This window comes from Equus caballus, chromosome 3 (genome assembly GCF_041296265.1).
Source record: "Equus caballus isolate H_3958 breed thoroughbred chromosome 3, TB-T2T, whole genome shotgun sequence".
NCBI classification, from domain to species: domain Eukaryota; kingdom Metazoa; phylum Chordata; class Mammalia; order Perissodactyla; family Equidae; genus Equus; species Equus caballus.
This window is the reverse complement of record NC_091686.1, coordinates 28479131-28497226: the sequence shown is the minus strand read 5'-3', so window position 1 is coordinate 28497226 and position 18096 is coordinate 28479131. Positions and strand designations below refer to the sequence as shown.

Here is an 18096-nt window from a genome sequence, read left to right as displayed (position 1 = left end):
GCTGTGGTGCTGACCCAGCCGACTCTCCCTGCCCTTGCTGACCCTGGGAGGGCGTCTAACGCTCCTCGAGGGTGGGGTGCCCTCAGAGCTCCCGCAGGGCTCCACTGGATCTCCTTGACATGTTAACAAAAAACAGACTGACTCTTGGTGACAGTTACTTCTAGACTAAGCTGTCGCAAGGAAGACCGTCTTCTCACTAGAATCCTTCAGTTTCGTATATTATAAAATTAGAGACTTGCATACCAGAATTTATTTATTATATAGCTTAATCACGACTTTGCATTCAAAAGAGACTAAATGAGAGGTGTAGAATAGTTTAAATGTACAAATAGAAAAGCATGTCTAAAAGATCAGCTAGATTGGAATACAATCTTAGGAATCATTAAAGAGGAAAGTGTTTTCCACCCAGTGTCGCAAGACAGACTCGGCCATAGCAGGGCTATTCACACGGATTCTGAATGACAATCAGCAGATATTCCTTATCTGTGGAGAGAGAGGGACAAAATTAATCCACCCTAAAAATTAAATTTGATAAGTGAGTACTTCAGCTAATCTGCTTTTGTCTTCAAAACATCACTTGGACCTTGTGTAGACCAATGGCTTCCCACCGTGCCTGCACACCAGAATCACCTGTCACGCCATTAGGAAATACCTTTACCCAGAGCTCAGTCCTAGAGAGTTTGATTTCATTGGTCTGCGGTGGGCTTCCAGGCATCGATCATTTTTTTTAAAGCTCTCCAAGTGATTCTGATGTGCAGCCGGGGTGAGAACAGGAGTAGAAAAGCTTTGCTGAGCTTACGGGTAATTCTGATCTTACAGATGTACCATAGAGCAGTTTTTTGGACCCTTGGTTTAGGAGCATGAGTCCTGTTTTACGCTGACATCTCCTAACACCGTGAACGTAATTCCTTCAAGGAAAGAAGGATTTCGGTGGCTGCTGTCTTTGGTAGGCCAGGCGGATGAGCTCCCTCCCCAGGGACCCTAGAGGCCTGCATCCACTCCCTCGCTTATCTCCGGGACAGGAGACATCTCCCCTACCCTCCAGAAAGTCTGTGTGCTAAGTTCACCCAACATGAGACCTACATATCCTAAATTTTTTGATTACTAATAATAACTGCAAGTGGGCAAAATTCAACTTCTTCAGAGGTCCAGTTAATCCCTAATTTCACAAAATTTTCAGGTTGGAACTTTCAGATTCAAACTTCTTCATTTTGTCATTGGAGAATATGTGCCATATTGAATATTAAAATCTATACTCCTGGTTCTCTGAAACAAAATTTTTATCCAGTAACGTAGAAGACGCTTCAAATATGAAAGGAAATGCAAAATTACCTGGAGCAACCATGATTTCATGCTTCTTTGATCGGATCCTAAGGAAAGTGAGGTCGTTCTGAGGATCAATATCGCGGACAGTGCTCCTGGCTTTCATCGTCAGCTGATGAAGCAGACCTGCATATTGAACTGTTGTCGAGTTGTCCAAGGTTGTTCGGATTGGAATGCCTATTACGAGATTTAATTTGGGGTTAAAATTTTTTTCCGCTTATAAAAGTAATATGCACATTGTAGAAATATTGGCAAATACTGATAATTGTAAAGAGGAAGAAAAGTGATGGCTGATATTACTCCCTGGTAACAATTTTAGTTTATTTCCTTCCAAGCTTTTTGTCTCCACATGGATTTTAAAATATAGTTCAGTCAAACTATAATTACGTATTTGACAACTGCATTTTTCTTCATTTAAATGTTAGCATACAAGTTGCCCTTGTGGGTGACGATGTCATCATTATTTTTAGTGGCTGTACACTTTACTATTTATGGATCTATCATAATGTAATCAATCCCCTATTGTTGGATTGTTAGATATTGTACATTTTTTTCGTAGCCAATGGGGTGTCGAACATTTTTGTTCAAACACAGATCTTTTGGAAGCTGATAATTGATTATTTCAGTACGGATTTAACATATTACTATACACAAAGGATCTTCCCAAGCCTCCTGTCTACAGCAAGTCTGCTTTGAAATGCTTGGGCTCTGACATGGCGTTACTTTTCTTCCCTGAGGCTCGAAATAGAAATGGATATGTCTGCACATGGTAGAGAGCGTATCAAAAACGATTTTCCTAACTCCTCACATGGTATTTTGCAAACCTTAAAGTTTATATTAGAAAATAGCAACAAGGTCACTATAGTTTTGCTCGGCATTCCCTGGTTTGCTCTCATTCTTGGTTTAAGGATTATTAAATCTGGCTATGTGTGTGCTCTATTGTTCCATTCTATGAGTTAAAACAGAACCCATTAATTTAACTGGAAAAATCTAGGCAGACAAATATGCAAGTATAATTCAATTCAGTTCTGATCAATCTCGCTCAGTTCAGGTCTCCCAGCGCTCATGCTTACTGTGTAACAGGTGCTGTCCTAGGTATTTCCCATGTACTGTATCTAATCAGAGATGGCCTTCGTATTATTTTGAGAAATACCACATAGCCAGGGAACTCCAGGGATCTGATTTGCAAATGTGCCTTTAACTTAGGGGGACATAGGAAGGTGAATTTGGGATCGCTAGCAAATTCCTCAGGTACCTGAATTAAGGCCGATCAATAAAAGAGGCCAGCGTGGCTCTTGGGTTCCCCCAGAGAATTTAATTCCAGAAACTGTTAAACAAGATGAACACTTCAAGAGTGGATGAATGTTACCAACTTGAGATTTTACCAGTTTTTCATGAAACCCTTTGAGAGCCTCAATTCTGACTTTGAAACAGAGCTAATTTCTTTTTCTTTTCAGAAAACCGTTATCTCCAGAATAGGTCTTGCTAAATAATACGAGGACAATATTTACAGGAAAACCTATTTAATAAATAAGGTTTATATAAAATTTGTTAATTTCTGCATTACTATTTGCTAGCCACTTTGCCCCCAGAAGTCAGTTATGTCTTTCACACCTGAAGGAACGTCCCGAGACAGGTATCTTTAACAAGCAGGAAACTGAAATGCAGCAAGCCCTCAACCTTTCAAGAGCACTTTTTGACGAATAGTTTTATTTTGCATCCCGAATAGTCACTTACCTACAAAGTCTGCATTGCTCAGTGTCAGAACAAGAAATACAACCGGAATAAATTATTTAAAATGTAGATGACAAGATTATGAATCAGATACTCAGGCCTATTTGGTTAGTCTATTCATGATCCAAGTCAATAAATAAAACAGCCAGCCTTTCTGAATAATAAGTGCGCACTGTGGAAACTCTTAAGAGTTTTTCATATCCTCTGTAGGCACTTGAAAAAAATCAATCAACAAATATTTATTAAGCTCTTGCTTGGTATCATGTGAGGTAATTAAAAAATAACTTATTAAGAAGTAATTTTAGCACATGGTATAAAATTCGCCCACTTCCCCTTCCTGAGAGGTAGCCACTGCTCCCAGTTTCTTCAGTATCCTTCCAGAGATATTCCATGTCTACCCAACTATGTTTGTGTTCATGTTCTTTATTTTATTGTATCATTCTCTATTCTATACCTTAATTTTAAAAATTTAATACACTTGGGAAATTGTTCCATTCATACATGTAGGGCACGGGCCTTCATGTTAACGACTGCATAATATGGTTGTTGAATGGATGTTTTGTAATACATGTAACTAACAGATCCTCCTGACGGGCATTTACACTGTTTCCAATCTTTGATTTTTATAAACAAGGCTACAGAATATGTCCCTGTGCGTCCCATTTCACATCTGTACATGGAGGATACCATACATATATGTAGGGTACATTCCTAAAATGGAACTCCAGGAACAAAGAGTATGGATCTGATATTGCCAAATCTATGGCAGGACTTTAAAACATGACTCTTTAAGATCCCAGTGATCTGGCCCCCTTCAACTGGACATTTGTACTTTGGTTGATAGATTGCATTTCAAAAACAAAAGGAATTGAAAAAGAGTAAAAGGAATTGGCTGGATGGTTGATAAAATCTAATGAGATTCAAACGATGGATGGTTAGAAATGCTGAGAATATTTAAAATTAAGAGCCTACAGAAATCAGGTTTATATAGATAAGAATATATGACAGATATGACTGCCTGGGGAAAAATAATATATATACACAACAGCATCTAATTCAATGATCAGCGCAGCAATATTGTAAACAGTGTGTGGCTTTCTAAACGGGAATCCAAAGTTAAAATCTACATTATTGATAACTCTACTTTATTGTCGTGAGTCAGAAGTCTATGTCTCAGCAAAGGAGAAGCCAGAGGACTCTATTTAACATGGCATACGATGAGATCTAAATGTTTAAGCACGGTGGAAGGCCTCCTAAACACAAATACAGTGCAAAAATATGTTAAAACGATTTGCCTAGAATTAGGAGACTAAAACCGCTAGAGAAAATGGAGCACATAAACGCCATCTTAGTTAAATATTTTCAGCATTAAATTTCTTGGGACTTCTGAAAGCTGCAAAGCTGCACTATGAAAAATGACACTTTCATCTAAATTGAGTAGGCTGTTGAAATGGAGTATTTTATTACATTCTGGTCACACAAGTTATACCGTATGCTATTAATAAACATCTTTGCCACACACTCTGTTTATTAACAATCTGGCTATAAAAATAAGCCCCTCATTTGTATTTTTGGGAAAAAGGTTAATTTGGCTTTCAGAAAAGTGCCCTGAATCGTAACACCAGCTTATCCTGGTATTACAAGAAGTTAATGGGTATTAAAAATAATATTTTGTTGCCTTTGGACAAGAAAAATGTTAATTGAGAAACCTCAGGAAAATAAAGCACAAATCTTTCTAATCCCACTACTCAGAGATAATCACCATAACCCATCCCTGCCTTGTCCTCCATATTTATTTGCAATGTCTGTGCCTGGCTTTATTTATGATTAGAAAATGCTGGGTACTGCTCCCATCTCTGCTCTTTTCATCTACTACTGGAAGTAGTTTTCCATGGCTCTCAATATTCTTCAACATTTTAAATAGAGTAATGGTTCATCAAGTAACTATTACTTAATTAATTTAAAATTCTCCCTACTATTGGGATAGATTTACTTGTTTATTTATTGCTATTACACATGATGCCTCAGTGAATATCTTTTGTACCTGAATCTCTTCTTCATCACTCTTTAAGATAAATTCCTAGGAGTGGAATTACAGATCACAGGGTGTGGCCATTTTTCAGTCATTTGAGGCATATTGCTAAGATTATGTACTTTAGACTAAGATCCTCTAAAGTAACACATCAGATGAGATGTTCTGGGTGGCACCTGCACGGGGTTAAATAGCGTCCCTGCAAACTTCAAGTCCACCATAAACCTCAGAATGTGACCTTATTTGGAAATAGGATCTTTGAAGAGTAATTCGTGAAGATGAGGTCACACTGGACTAGGATGGGCCCTAATTCAATGACTAGAGTCTTTACAAGAAGAGAAAACAGAGACAAAGAGAGCAGAGCACCACATGAGGTGTTGGAGGGGATGGAGGCTGAGATTGGAGTGATATGTCTAGAAGCCAAGGAACGCCAAGGATTGCTGGAAACCACCAGAAGTTGGGGGAGAGGTAAAGAAGGACCCTCCTGTCGAGCCTTCCAAGACAGCCTGGCTGTGCTGACACCGTAGCCTCCAGAACTGAGAGAGAAGACGTTTCTAACCTTTTAAGCCATCAAGTGTGTGGTACTTTGTTGCAGCAGCCAAAGGAAATGAATGTAACGCCTCTATGAAGTCACGTGGACAGCCCGTCTTAGAGGGTGTGGCAGAGTTTCCGCAAAAGCCTGGAACTAAAATCAGTTCAACCAGAACCATGCAGGAGGGCTGGACCACTTCCTGGAAATACTAGGCATAGCTCTTGACTTACCCGTATAGCTGATCTTAAATTCTCTCCCTCCTGATCACTGGGTAAATTTATTACATTCATTTGACCTTGAGTTATTTTTAATTCTATTTTATTATTTTGCAAAACACATCAAATGTTTTATCTGTACAAATCAATTAAAAATCCCCACATTCTCAGAACAATTTAATTATAATTCTATTAAGCGTTGGGTGTTGTGCCAAGCCTTTGATAATTATTATTTCATTTAATTATCATGACCATCAGTAGAGGAGGTTATTTTCCACTTTTAATGATAAGGGATTGAAGCTCAGAGTTTAAACAGACTTTCAGGTGGTAGTTGTTCAATAAATATTTATTGATGGATTTGCTCCAAAATAATGATTAGCTGTGAGATTCTGTTGCCAGGCACTGAGGGGGCAATGTGCCAATTCCATGTCTCCATCATGAATAATATGAAGTAGCTACTCTTATTTCACCTAGTGCCCTGGGATTTGCGGCACCTCTTGTCCTTACAAATGCCTGATTTAGCAATGAAACCAGCAGGAGCCTTTAAGAGGTCACCACCATAGCTGAGCATGGAGCAGTGCACCAGAGAAAATGCTCTGTGCAGTGTTAACAGGGACTAGGGAGCGAGAGCAAGTTTCTCCTATAAGTCTACAGATTTCATAAATGGAAACGTACTGGCCTTTCTGATACTAAGTCCACAAAGACTATACTATAAATACCATTAAAATTAATTCACCAAGATTTTATTAAACAGGTAAAGGAACAATTTCATTTAAAATGAAGACTGAAACTCTGTATCCTTCATAATGTTAAAACCAAAACAAACTGCCAACAATATTTTCCTTATCTTCAATTTGATAGTTTTATAGGTACTCCTGAAATGTTACAAGAATTACCATACCTTTAAAAATTCTACCAAGTGTAGTGTTTCTTGGGAATATATAGACATTTTTAGACATGTCTTATTCATATTTACATCCCTGGCTCTCAGGAGAGTGCTTGGCATACAACAGATAATAGATGTTTTATAAGATGTTTGATAAGCTAAAATATACAAAATATGATTTTATTTCAAATTTTAAGACGCTTGTCTTAAGGTGTGGCACAACAAACAGGTTCTTGGTTGGCTTCTGGTGTCAAGAAGACAGCCTGTGATGTATTTACCTTCTGCATTTACAACCATCGTTCCAATAACCCCTTTATGGGTCTGGATCCTCTTTAGGGTTTCCTCCACCTCTGCCTGGAAGAGATCAGGAAGGTAATTAACTGAAACGGTCTTTATGGTGACCCCAATCCTAAAGAGAATAATGTTTAGAAAGACACCTACTCCCTTAACCCATGGTACTGGATGCTATAATCTCATTTTATTATATTTTTGCTGAGGAAGATTCGCCCTGAGCTAACATCAGTGACCAATCTTCCTCTTTTTGCTCGAGGAAGATTAGCCCTGAGCTTACATCTGTTGCCAATCCTCCTCTATTTTATATGTGGGTTGCTGCCACAACATGGCCACTGACGAGTGGTATATGTCTGCACCCAGGAACCAAACCTGGGCCGCTTAAGCAGAGTGCACCGAACTTAACCACTGGGCCATGGGGCCAGACCCTATAATCTCAGAATTCTGGAAGACAGCTTCAAAATTGTCAAGTCTCATATACAAGCCTACATAAGACTCTATCAATACAGCCATGACAAATCTCTTGGCTTGAATTCTTCTAGAGACAGAGAGCTTACTGTCTCCCAAGAGCTCACTCCATTTTTATCCGTCTCTATTTACTGGAAAAGTATTCTTTACATTGGACAGAAATCTGCTCTCGATCATCTTTCATTCATTGATCCTTCTATACTCACATGAAAAATTCCTTTTCTACATGATAGACCTTTAAATATTTACAGAGCTGTATCATTACCTCCTTCTGTCTTAAAGTATTCCTTAATGAGAAATCTTGTTCTCAGTCCTAAATGTTACCTAATGGGGAGTTCAGATTACTAAATTCAGGATATTCTGTAAAAACTATGCATTCCAGGGCTCCAGGATTCTCTTGGTAACTACAGCCGGAGTCTCAGTGCAAGCTGAATGCTGAGCCATGAAAGATTATGTTGGAACCCCATCATTAGGTTTTAAACTCAGCTTTCTGAATGAATCTTATGCATAGACTATATTGTACCAGTTTTCGTCCCCTCGACAAACGCTAAAGTCAAGAATAATCTTTTTCAAACCCGTGTACTGTTCATAGCTGAGTAATCACTGGACATTCTGAATTCAATCAGTATTCTGCAAAGTCTCCTGATGAGGGTTTGTGACTTTTTCCCCTCCCAGCATCGTCAGGTGAACAGTTATCTTTTGCACCGATGTGGGCAGAAGCACTCATTTCCTCTTTTCCACCACCAGAGCAGGTGTTTCCTGAATTTCAGGCATTCATGTACTAGAGTCACGATTTCTGCCATTATGAATACCATCTATATTATTTACCTAGCACATTCTTTAAATTATCTCGCTGCTAAAGGCTGAAATAAAGGCATTTGAAAAGGAAATGATACATCTACCACCACAAAGGGAAATCTGGTATCATTTGTCATAAGTGGATATAACCATGAAAACAAAACCAAAGGAGAAGATATTATTAAGTTCTACCACAATGAAAGCTCTGAGCGTGAGGTCTGTTCTTCAGGTGAAAGTGGAAATTATCAAATGATAGTGGTATTAAGGACCTAATAGTGCCAGAAACTTTCTCCTGGATATAGTCTAAAGGCTGCAAAAAAAACAAAAACAAAAACAAAAACAAAAACAAAACAAACCGGAAGAGGAATAACGTTCTCTGATGTGATGCTCTCTGTGTTACTGGTATTTCTGAGGCATCTTATGTCACAACTAATGTTTGCATCTCACTTTGGGAAACAAAGCACTAAAGTATGAGTTGTACAGGGGATCAAGAATTTATTACATTTTTGCCATCTTTAAGAGAATGCCCACAGCTCCTTCCACCCCTGCTCTCGTTTCTTTCTCTTTTACTTCTCTCCCAAACGCCTCTCTCTGCTCTCCCCGGCCTTTCTCTGCCTTCTCCCAGCTGTTTTCTCTTATGATTTCTGAGTCCTCCTAGTACAATCTCTTAATCCCCATCTCCATGCCCTTTTCCTTCCTCTCTTACAACTCTTTGCTTTCACCTTGCTCTGTTTCAAACTTTCCCCAGTCTCCACTTTCCTTCTCTTCTATTATTATTACTGTTATTTTTGCGCTCTCTCTTCCTTTTCCTCTTTTCTCCTTTCTCTTTATTTTCCTATCTTCTCTCTCAGTATCCCCTCCTTCTCCCCGCTCTGCATTCCCCTGTGCTCCCTGTCCCATCTCTTTCTTCCCTCTTGGGTGATTTTTCTCCTCTCCAGCTCGTCCCTTCCCTTTGCAAACTTTCCTCGCGGTCCAGATCTCTCACCCTCCTCGGGATCTTTATCCCTTAATATCTCTCTTCTCTTTCTCAATATAGCGGCCCCCCCCCCAGACCCGCCCCCATGCCGATTCAACGCCCTAGATAGCTATCCCCCAAGACAGCTTCCCCCATCTAGGCATCTTCTTCGTAGGGTCTCCCTGGAGCCCCTCCAAGAAGCTTCTGGAGCCCCCAGCCTTCGCGGCGACCCCGGCCCCGGCCACGCCTGGGTCGGCCCCGGAAGGCCTCCTCCAGCCGATGCCCTTGGAGCGGCGGGTCGCGGACGGAGACCCCAGATTTACCATCGCGCGAGCGGCGAGACTCTGGGCTCAGTCCGGCGCCTCCGCTGCCCCGGACGTCAACAACGCTTCCAGCCGTTGCTAGGAGACAGGGTAGGAAGTGACCTCCCGGAAGCGTCGGTGCCGCGCCTGCGTGCGCGCGGGTCGGGCAGCCGCCGGCGACCGCGCTTCCGCCCTGACCTGGCCCGCCGCCTCCCGGCCGCCGTAGGCGGGGCTTGGGGATGGTACCCCGGGCCGCTCGCCTGCGCTTCTCCTTGGCCCGCGGAGCGATGGGGCCGAGGAGCGGAGGGCGTAGGCCGACCTCCGGGTCGTTCGTTCGTCCATTTATTCGTTCATTCCTCGAGGTACGCATTAGTGTAACAGCCGCTTCCCGGCTCAAGAACGACTGACCCCCTGCCACGTGCCAGGCTCTCCTCTGGGCCAGGGAGACAGACCAGATGCGACCAGCGAGGCAACACTGTCCAAGTGTGATTCCTGCTCGGGAGCAAACGAACAGGGCTGCGTCCATCTGACCCCGGGGTTGGGTCCCTTAGCTATTGGGTAATAGAATCGGCTACCTGGGACACTGGGCGGGCTTCCTTCAGCGCTGGCCTGGGCAGCAGTGGTGTTTGTCCCCCCGCCCCCCAAGGATAGTTTTTTGTGTTAAAGAAGAAATATATCACGGTCTGGAATAGTACAATCATGTGTATGTATGTATATGTTAATTTACATCTCCCCACCCCCAGAACAGTAGGGTAAGCGACGTTTTACATCTTACGTTCTCAACTAGTTGTAGCACTCCCATACTGCTCTTCCCTCCCTTGAAGAGTTGCTACGTACCAGTATTTTTGTATAATCCATTAGGGTCTTTCTGTTTTGTCATTATTTGCCAACAGTGCTGAGTTGCTGAAAAACTGCAGGTGGTAGTGCTGGGGGTTCTACACAGCGCCATGGAAGAGCATTCCCCTGAGTGTTTCCGGAACTGCTGGAGGAAACAGAAGTTAAAGATCAATTAGGGATGGTCAGAGGACACTTGACCTTTGGAAGGGCGTTGATAATATCTTTGTAGCTTCAGAGGAGGAGACCAACTAACGTCTGAATTGCAGCAGGAGAATTTTGTGGCTGGAGTCATAAAGTCCCGGGGTTTGGAGAGGGCAAACGTTGATTACAAAATACCAGTGGTAGGTTGAGAATACATCTCGGTAGGGACCGTACTATGGTGACTCTATAATACAAGTCCAGTTCGTGCATGCGTTTCCAGAAAGCAGCCTCACACCAAACAAGGCATCCCTACTGCTAGGAATGCCAGCTGGAATCTGAATGGGCCCGTGTCAGGGATGCCCTGAAACAATTTTGAACTCAGTGGTGGTTTTGGACTAGATGATCCATTTCAACTTGGAGCCTGTCATTTTACGGCTTTAAGTTCCGAGACGTTCTGAGAAGCTCTAGTTCTGCTGCTGCTGCTTTTTTTTTTCATTTTTGGTGGAGGAGGAGATTCTGGTCACCGTCATTCTCCCCTTTTCCTCTAAGAAATTTATGCTTCTCAAAAATCCAGGTCACGGCAGCTAATCCTCCTCATTCAACACCTGGGATTCCAACCAAGATGATTTGGAATGAACAGCGAAGGTGGTGGGGGAGGAATCTGGTGTGTCTGTGTGTCTACAGAGCTAGCTCTTGTCCGATTGCCTATATCTACCATTTTAAGTCATAAAAGTATAGGTGTTTACAGTAATACTGGCTGAATTGTATAAAGACTGATTCTTGGGCTCTCTGGGTGTTTCTGATCAAGGAGATTCCTACTTGATTGTGTCGCCATTTGTTCTGCTTGTAAAAGTCCGTGGCAGTGCACCATATCTGTTATGTCAATCAGCTTTAATGAAGGAAGCGGCTGCATATGCATGGAGTGTGAATCCCCTCATTTCTGGAGTCAGGGTGTCAAACTTGTTCAATAGCTGACAGCTGTGATTAGAGCAAAGCAAGACTCCAGCATGAAAGGCACTGACAGGAGTGCCCAACTGCTGAAAAAGTAATAAGAAGTAGCCAAACTGACTTCCAGCAAACAGTCGTGTTTGACTCGCTGTGCACAGGAAATCAATGAGGAGAATATGAGCCATTTTCTCCGTATCGATTTTCACTTCTAATTATTCCTTGGAGGTGCCTTGGTTTAATTTTTGTGCCTTTTTGGGACTACAATGAACACCCAGAGCCGTGCTATATAGAATATCCTGGCAGTCTGCTCCCTATGCCGTCCTCACTACATGTCAATGATCCTTTTCCCTTCTTCTCCCATCCGCTCCCCACTTCCTTTGATTCACAGTAAATGCTAAAAAACTTTGAACTTAAGTGGAAGGATTAATAAATAATACTTTTTGCAAGTACTCTTAAGTGACCCAAAAAGTTGGGGTACATGCGAAGACAAAGCATGCCATTCTTCACATACAGGTTTGTTAAAATGAGATGATTTTCTTCCGGGGTCTCTCTTTCTCTTTGATGAAGTCCTGCTCCCGGCTTAGCCTGAAGAAATCCAAGTAGCTTCATGATCTTGAGGTTTCTCTTGGCATTTTTCTATACCACTCCGTATATCTATCTTTGGCGCTCTTGCTGGTTGGCAAATATTAAAAACAGGGCTATGGAGTATGTTTTGTGCCCTTTTCTCATGCGATGAGGCATTGTGTGTCAACTTAAACGGAACTTCTTCTAGTACTCTACTGGTTTCGCTCCAAAAAGTGCACGCTAGATTCGTTGAAAATGCCCCTTAATGCTAAGGCAGGCTTAGAGTATGTCAGTGATATCAGTAAGTATTCCATGTAACTGACCCAATGCCATAGAATTACAGAATTACAGATTTAGGGTTCCAGAAGATCAACCATTTTCTACTTCTTATTAGGACAAAGGCACCCTCTGGGATAATTCTTTCCAGCACTCAGGTATAACATAAGCATGTACTTCCCATAAGGGAATGCTCCCCGTTGGAATTAAATGATTTCCTAGAGCACAGAATTTGGAGTTGTGTGCAGCCAGGGTTGATGTTTCTAGGTGTATTTCCTTGAGTAAAATAAACTCTCAGAGTTTCTGTTTCCTCTTTTGTAAAATAGGAAAGATAATATCTACCTTGGAGGGTTGATGTGAGGTTTCAATGATGTTATATGGGTAAGATGCCTGACTTGTACCAGGCGCCCAACAGGGATCACTTACCCATGTTTCTTTCTTGTGTCTTATCCTTTCTTTAGTCCATCCTTCCTTCTTCCCTTCATTCCTTTTCTCCCCTCTCTCCTTCCTTCTCATCTTTCTATTTCTCTACTCTTTTCCTCCCTACTTCCTCTCCTGTTTCTTTGCTCTCTCCCTTCTTAACCATCTTCTCTTCAACCTCCTTTTCCTTCATGCCCTCCCTAGGGAAAATATCCAGAATTCGTATTGTTGACTTTCTCCCTAAAGAATATCTTTACCTTTCTTTTCTCATTCCCTTTCTCCTGCTATTTCTGTATTATATTTATCTTTGTAATTCATCTACGTCTAATTTCATTTTTTCACAATTCCCATTTTTAAACTTGTGGCTCCAGCAAGCAGTGACCGTCTCAGTGCACTGCACTCAATAGATGTTCTTAGTATCTCAGGGATGAGGACAAACTAACTATTTCTTTGTCTGCTAATTTTGTTCAAACAAGGAAGGACTGAAGGGAGCAACAAGTCCCATGCACTTTATGAACCCCTTCTTTTTTCTGATAATCCACTCCCAAGGTCTCTGATCTATTTTTTCCAAGCTCTCTGATGTATTTAGTGTCAAAATTACTTTCATTGGTAGGTATAACACACAAAAAGTTAGGTCCAGAAAACAAAAGTTAGGTTGGTGAGTTAGTAACAGAAATTAGGTGCATAAAACAAAATGTACAGTCATGGAGTTACCACAAAGTGAACTCCTGTGTAACCCCCAACCAGGTCAAGAAACAGAACACTGACCACATTCTGGAAGCTTCCACATGGCTATTCTCAATCATTACTCCCACAGTGTATGGCCTGAAAAGCCTAAAATATTGATAATCTTATCCTTTATTGAAAAAATTTGCTGACCCCTGCAATAGACTGTTTCTCCTCTCTTTAGTCTTCAAAATACATTTGATGGTTGAAAACAAAAAATATAACATTGCTCAAGGTTTTCAAAGTATGTAATATGTAAAATAACTCCAACATAAAAGGAGGAGGGTAAATGGGCCTATTTGAGGGTAGGGTCTTCCACTTAGAGTGTTCAAGTATTCATTCTAATTAGGCTGTGAAAAATGAGGTATGTAATCCCTAGGGCAACCAATAAAAAAGTATACAGATAAACAGCACAAAAGATGGAATATTAAAAATTGTTTAAATAATCTAAAAAGGAAAAGGGCAAGCAGTGGAATGGAAAACAATCGGCACAATCATAAAACAAATAATATAATTGTAGAGTTAAATCCTGATATGTCAATGATTACATTAAATGTAAATAGTCTAAGCACATGAATTAAAGAGATTGTCAGAATGAATTTAAAAAATGATGAGTGATTTCTGTTTCTGGAAAGGTGGAGCAGATGTACTTTTCCTTAGTCTCTCCACTAAATATAACTAAAAAACCCTGGAAATTATAGAAACACAAGAAGACTCAGAAAAATGGAGAGAATCAGATTGCCTAGGCACCTTAGGACCCAGGGAATGACATGATTGCAAGTTATCTGGGTTTTCTTTTTGCCTTGTATATTCCAGTCTTAGAGCTGAAGAAGCTGGTAACCCAGAAATGCCAACAGGCACAGACATTTTAAAAAGCCCCCACAAAAGCCTATTCTCTAGCCAAAGGACATGGAAAGGGCCAGCCAACAAGATAGAAACTCTTAGAAAATAACCACTGTTCTCCAGCCAAACACCAGAGAAAAAGACTAGCAAAGGCCAAGTGGAGAGTATAGACTTCCACTCTCACATTGCTATTAACTCTCCCCATCCCCCACCAGGGTATTGTCAGAGAAGGCTGAGTCAGTACTTTCATCCCCCTGGGTGTTAGCTAGCTACCCTCCCCCCCCACCAACCCTGAAGCAGTTTCAGTGAAGTCCATGTGGGGAGCCCGGAGTAGCGCCGCCCCCCCCCCCCCCCCCCCGCCCAGCATAGGAATAATTACGTTAAATGTAAACAGTCAAAATATACCAATGAAATGATCGATTAGCAGATTGGATTAAAAAACATGACCTAACTATATGCTGTCTGCAAGAAAGTGACTTCAAACATAATAATAAGGCATGTAGAAAATAAAATGATGGGAAAAGACATATCATGTAATCATTAACCCAAAGAAAGCAAGAGTTGTTATATTAATATCAGATAAATAGACTTCAGACCAAAGAAAATTACCAGATAAAGAGGTATCTGGAACATTATATTATGATAAAATGGCTACTCCAACAATAAGACATAGCAAATCTGAAAATGTATGCACCCAACAACAGAGCTGCAAGCCATGTAAAATAAAAGTGATAGAATTGAAAGGAGAAGTGAACATGTCCTTAATGATAGTCAAAGACTTCAAGACCCCTTTCTCAAAAATTGATAGAAAAACAAGACAGAAAGTCACTGGGGATAGGAAACTCAACATCATCAGCCAACAAAACCTAGTTGACATTTATAAAACACTCCAACCAACATCAGCAGAATCCATGTTCTTTTCAAGTGCCTATAGAGCATATACCAAGATAAACCACATTCTGGGTCATAAGACAGACCTCAACAAATTTAAACGTTTGAAGTCATACAGAGTATGTTCTCCAACTACAGTAGAGTCAGGCTAGAAATCAATAACAGAAAGATAATAGGAAAGTCTCCAAACACTTGGAAAATAAACACCACGTTTCTGAATAATCCATGAGTCACAGAAGAGATCTTAAGGGAAATGAAAAATACAGTGTACTGAATGAAGATGCAAATACAACATATCAAAATTGTGGGATACAACTAAAGCAGTGATGAGAGGGAAACTTATAATACTGAATGTTTACATTAGAAAAAAGGAAACATCTTAAATTAACAATGTGAGCTCTCACATCAGGAACTCAGAAAAAGAAGAGCAAAATAAATCCAAAGGAAGCAGAAGAGTGTAAATCATAAAGAGCAGAAATCAATAAAATTTAAAACAGAAAAACAATAGAGAAAAATCAATGAAACAAAGAGTGGGTTCTTTGAAAAGATCAATAAAGTTGACAAACCTCTACCAAGATGTACAAAGACAAAAATGGGAGAAAACACAAATTAGCAGTATCAGGAATGAAACATGGAATGCCACTAATACTCTGCAGATATCAAAAAGCTAGGGAGCACCATGAACAACTCCACATGCATGCAGTTGACAACTTAGATGAAATGGACCAATTCTGTAAAACCACCCACCACAAAAACTCACACAATGTGAAATAATGTGGATAGCTTTATACTATCAAAGACACTGAGTTCATAATTTGAAAATTCCCCAAAAGGAATCTCCACTTGAGATTCACTAGAGAATTCAATGAAATGTTTGAAGAATAATTTATGATTTATACACAATCTCTTTCAGAAAATAGAAGGGAGAAAACTTCCCAATTAGCTTTATGAAGTTAGCATTACCCTGATATAAAAACCAGGCAGGGGCTGGCTGGGTGGCGCAGCGGTTAAGTGTGCATGTTCCGCTTTGGCGGCCCGGGGTTCACCGGTTCGGATCCCGGGTGCGGACATGACACTGCTTGGTATGCCATGCTGTGGTAGGTGTCCCACATATACAGTAGAGGAAGATGGGCACGGATGTTAGCTCAGGGCCAGTCTTCCTCAAAAAAAGAGGAGGGTTGGCAGCAGATGTTAGCTCAGGGCTAATCTTCCTCAAAAAAAAAAATAAAATAAAAAAATAAAAAACCAAACAAACCAGAAAGAGATAGTCCAAAAAAAAAGGACAGAAGGAAAGAAAAACTACAGGCCAATATCTTCCTCCCTGAATATACATGCAAAATCCTTAACAAGTTATTAGCTAATAGAACTAGAAATGTATGAAAAGAATTATGCACCATTATCAACTGGAGTTTATCCCAGGGATTCAAGGCTGGTTCACCATTCAAAAACCAATCAATGTAATCCACTATATTAACAGGCTAAAGAAGAAAAAAATAATCACATGATTATATCAGTTGATGCAGAAAAAGAATATGACAAAATTTCACACTTGCTCATGATTTAAAAAAGCATTCAGCAAACTGGAAATAAAAAGGGAACTTCTATAACTTTATAAGGAACACCTACAAAAAAGCTACAGGTAACATACTTAATGTTGAAAGACTAAATGCTTTCCTCCTAAAATCAAGAACAAGAGAATAATGTCCTCTCTTACTACTCTGGTTTAACAACTTTTAGCCAGTGCAATAAGGCAAGAAAAAGAAAGAAAAGACAGACAGATGGAAATGAAGAAATAAAACTGGAGCTATTTGTTTATGACATGATTGACTATGTAGAAAATGCCAAGGAGTCTATGAAACAACAACTAGAACTGAAAATCTCAGGTATAAATCTAACAAAACACGCCTAGCACTTAGATGCTGAAAACGACAAGCTGCTGATTAAGAAAATGAAGAAGATCAGAATAAATGGGGGATGTCACTTCTCTACAAGTTGATGTACAAGCTTAACACAATTCCTCCAAAATCCCAGCAAGATTTTTTGTAGATATAGACATCGTTCTAATATATATATATACTGAAAAGCAAAGGAAATGTAATAGCTAAAACAATTTTGAGAAAGAAGAATAAAGCTGGAAGAGTCACTGTACCCAATTTCCAGACCCATTATATAGCTACAGTAACCATGACTGTGTGGTATTGGTAGAGGGATAAACACACAGATCGATGCAACAGAACAGAGGACCCTGAAATAGTCCCACACAAATAGACCCAACTGATTTTGACAGAGGTGCAAAAGCGTTCAGTGGAGGAAGGATAGCGTGTTCGGTAAATGGTGCTGGAGAAATTGAACATCCATTAACAAAACAAAACAAAAAAATCCTTGATTTAAGGCTCACACCTTATATATAAGTTAACTCAAAATGGATCACACACTTTAATGTGTAAAACTATAAAACTTTAAGAAAAACACATAACGTATTTATACTCTAGGGTTACGTGAAGAGTTCTTAGACTTGGCACCAAAACGCGATGCATAAAAGAAAAAAATTGATAAGTGAGATTTCACCAAAGTTAAACTTTGCTCTTTGAAGAGCCTGTTAAGAGAATGGAAGACAAGCTACAGGCTAGGGGCACCTATTTGCACCCCATGTGTCTGATAAAGGACTAGTATCTAAAATAATTAAAGAAGTCTCAAAAAACTCAAGAGTAAAAGAAATGATCCAGTTGGAAAATGGGCAAAAGACACTCCACTGAAGAGGATCTACAGATGGCAACTAAGCCATAAAAATATATTCAACATCATTAGTCATTAGGGAAGTGCGAATGAAAATCACAATGAGATAACATGGCACACCTATCGGAATGGCTGAAATAAAAAATAGCGACGACACCAAATGCTGCCGAGGATGTGG

General features: G+C 40.3%; 1 protein-coding gene and 1 long non-coding RNA gene across 2 annotated transcripts; one reads left to right on the top strand and one right to left on the bottom strand.

Annotated features, from left to right (window-relative positions):
* Positions 1–240: 240 nt before the first annotated feature.
* Positions 241–9798, bottom strand: DYNLRB2 (dynein light chain roadblock-type 2). Its single transcript, XM_023637365.2, has 4 exons — positions 9558–9798; positions 7001–7076; positions 1333–1500; positions 241–483 (listed from the first exon to the last, which is right to left on the bottom strand). Exons 1-4 carry the CDS (start codon positions 9558–9560, stop codon positions 440–442), a joined length of 291 nt encoding a protein of 96 aa, XP_023493133.1. The 5' UTR covers positions 9561–9798; the 3' UTR covers positions 241–439.
* LOC111772800 (uncharacterized) lies at positions 9665–12167 on the top strand. Its single transcript, XR_002806858.2, has 2 exons — positions 9665–9898; positions 10430–12167. It is a non-coding gene; the product is annotated as an uncharacterized lncRNA (long non-coding RNA).
* Positions 12168–18096: the final 5929 nt, after the last annotated feature.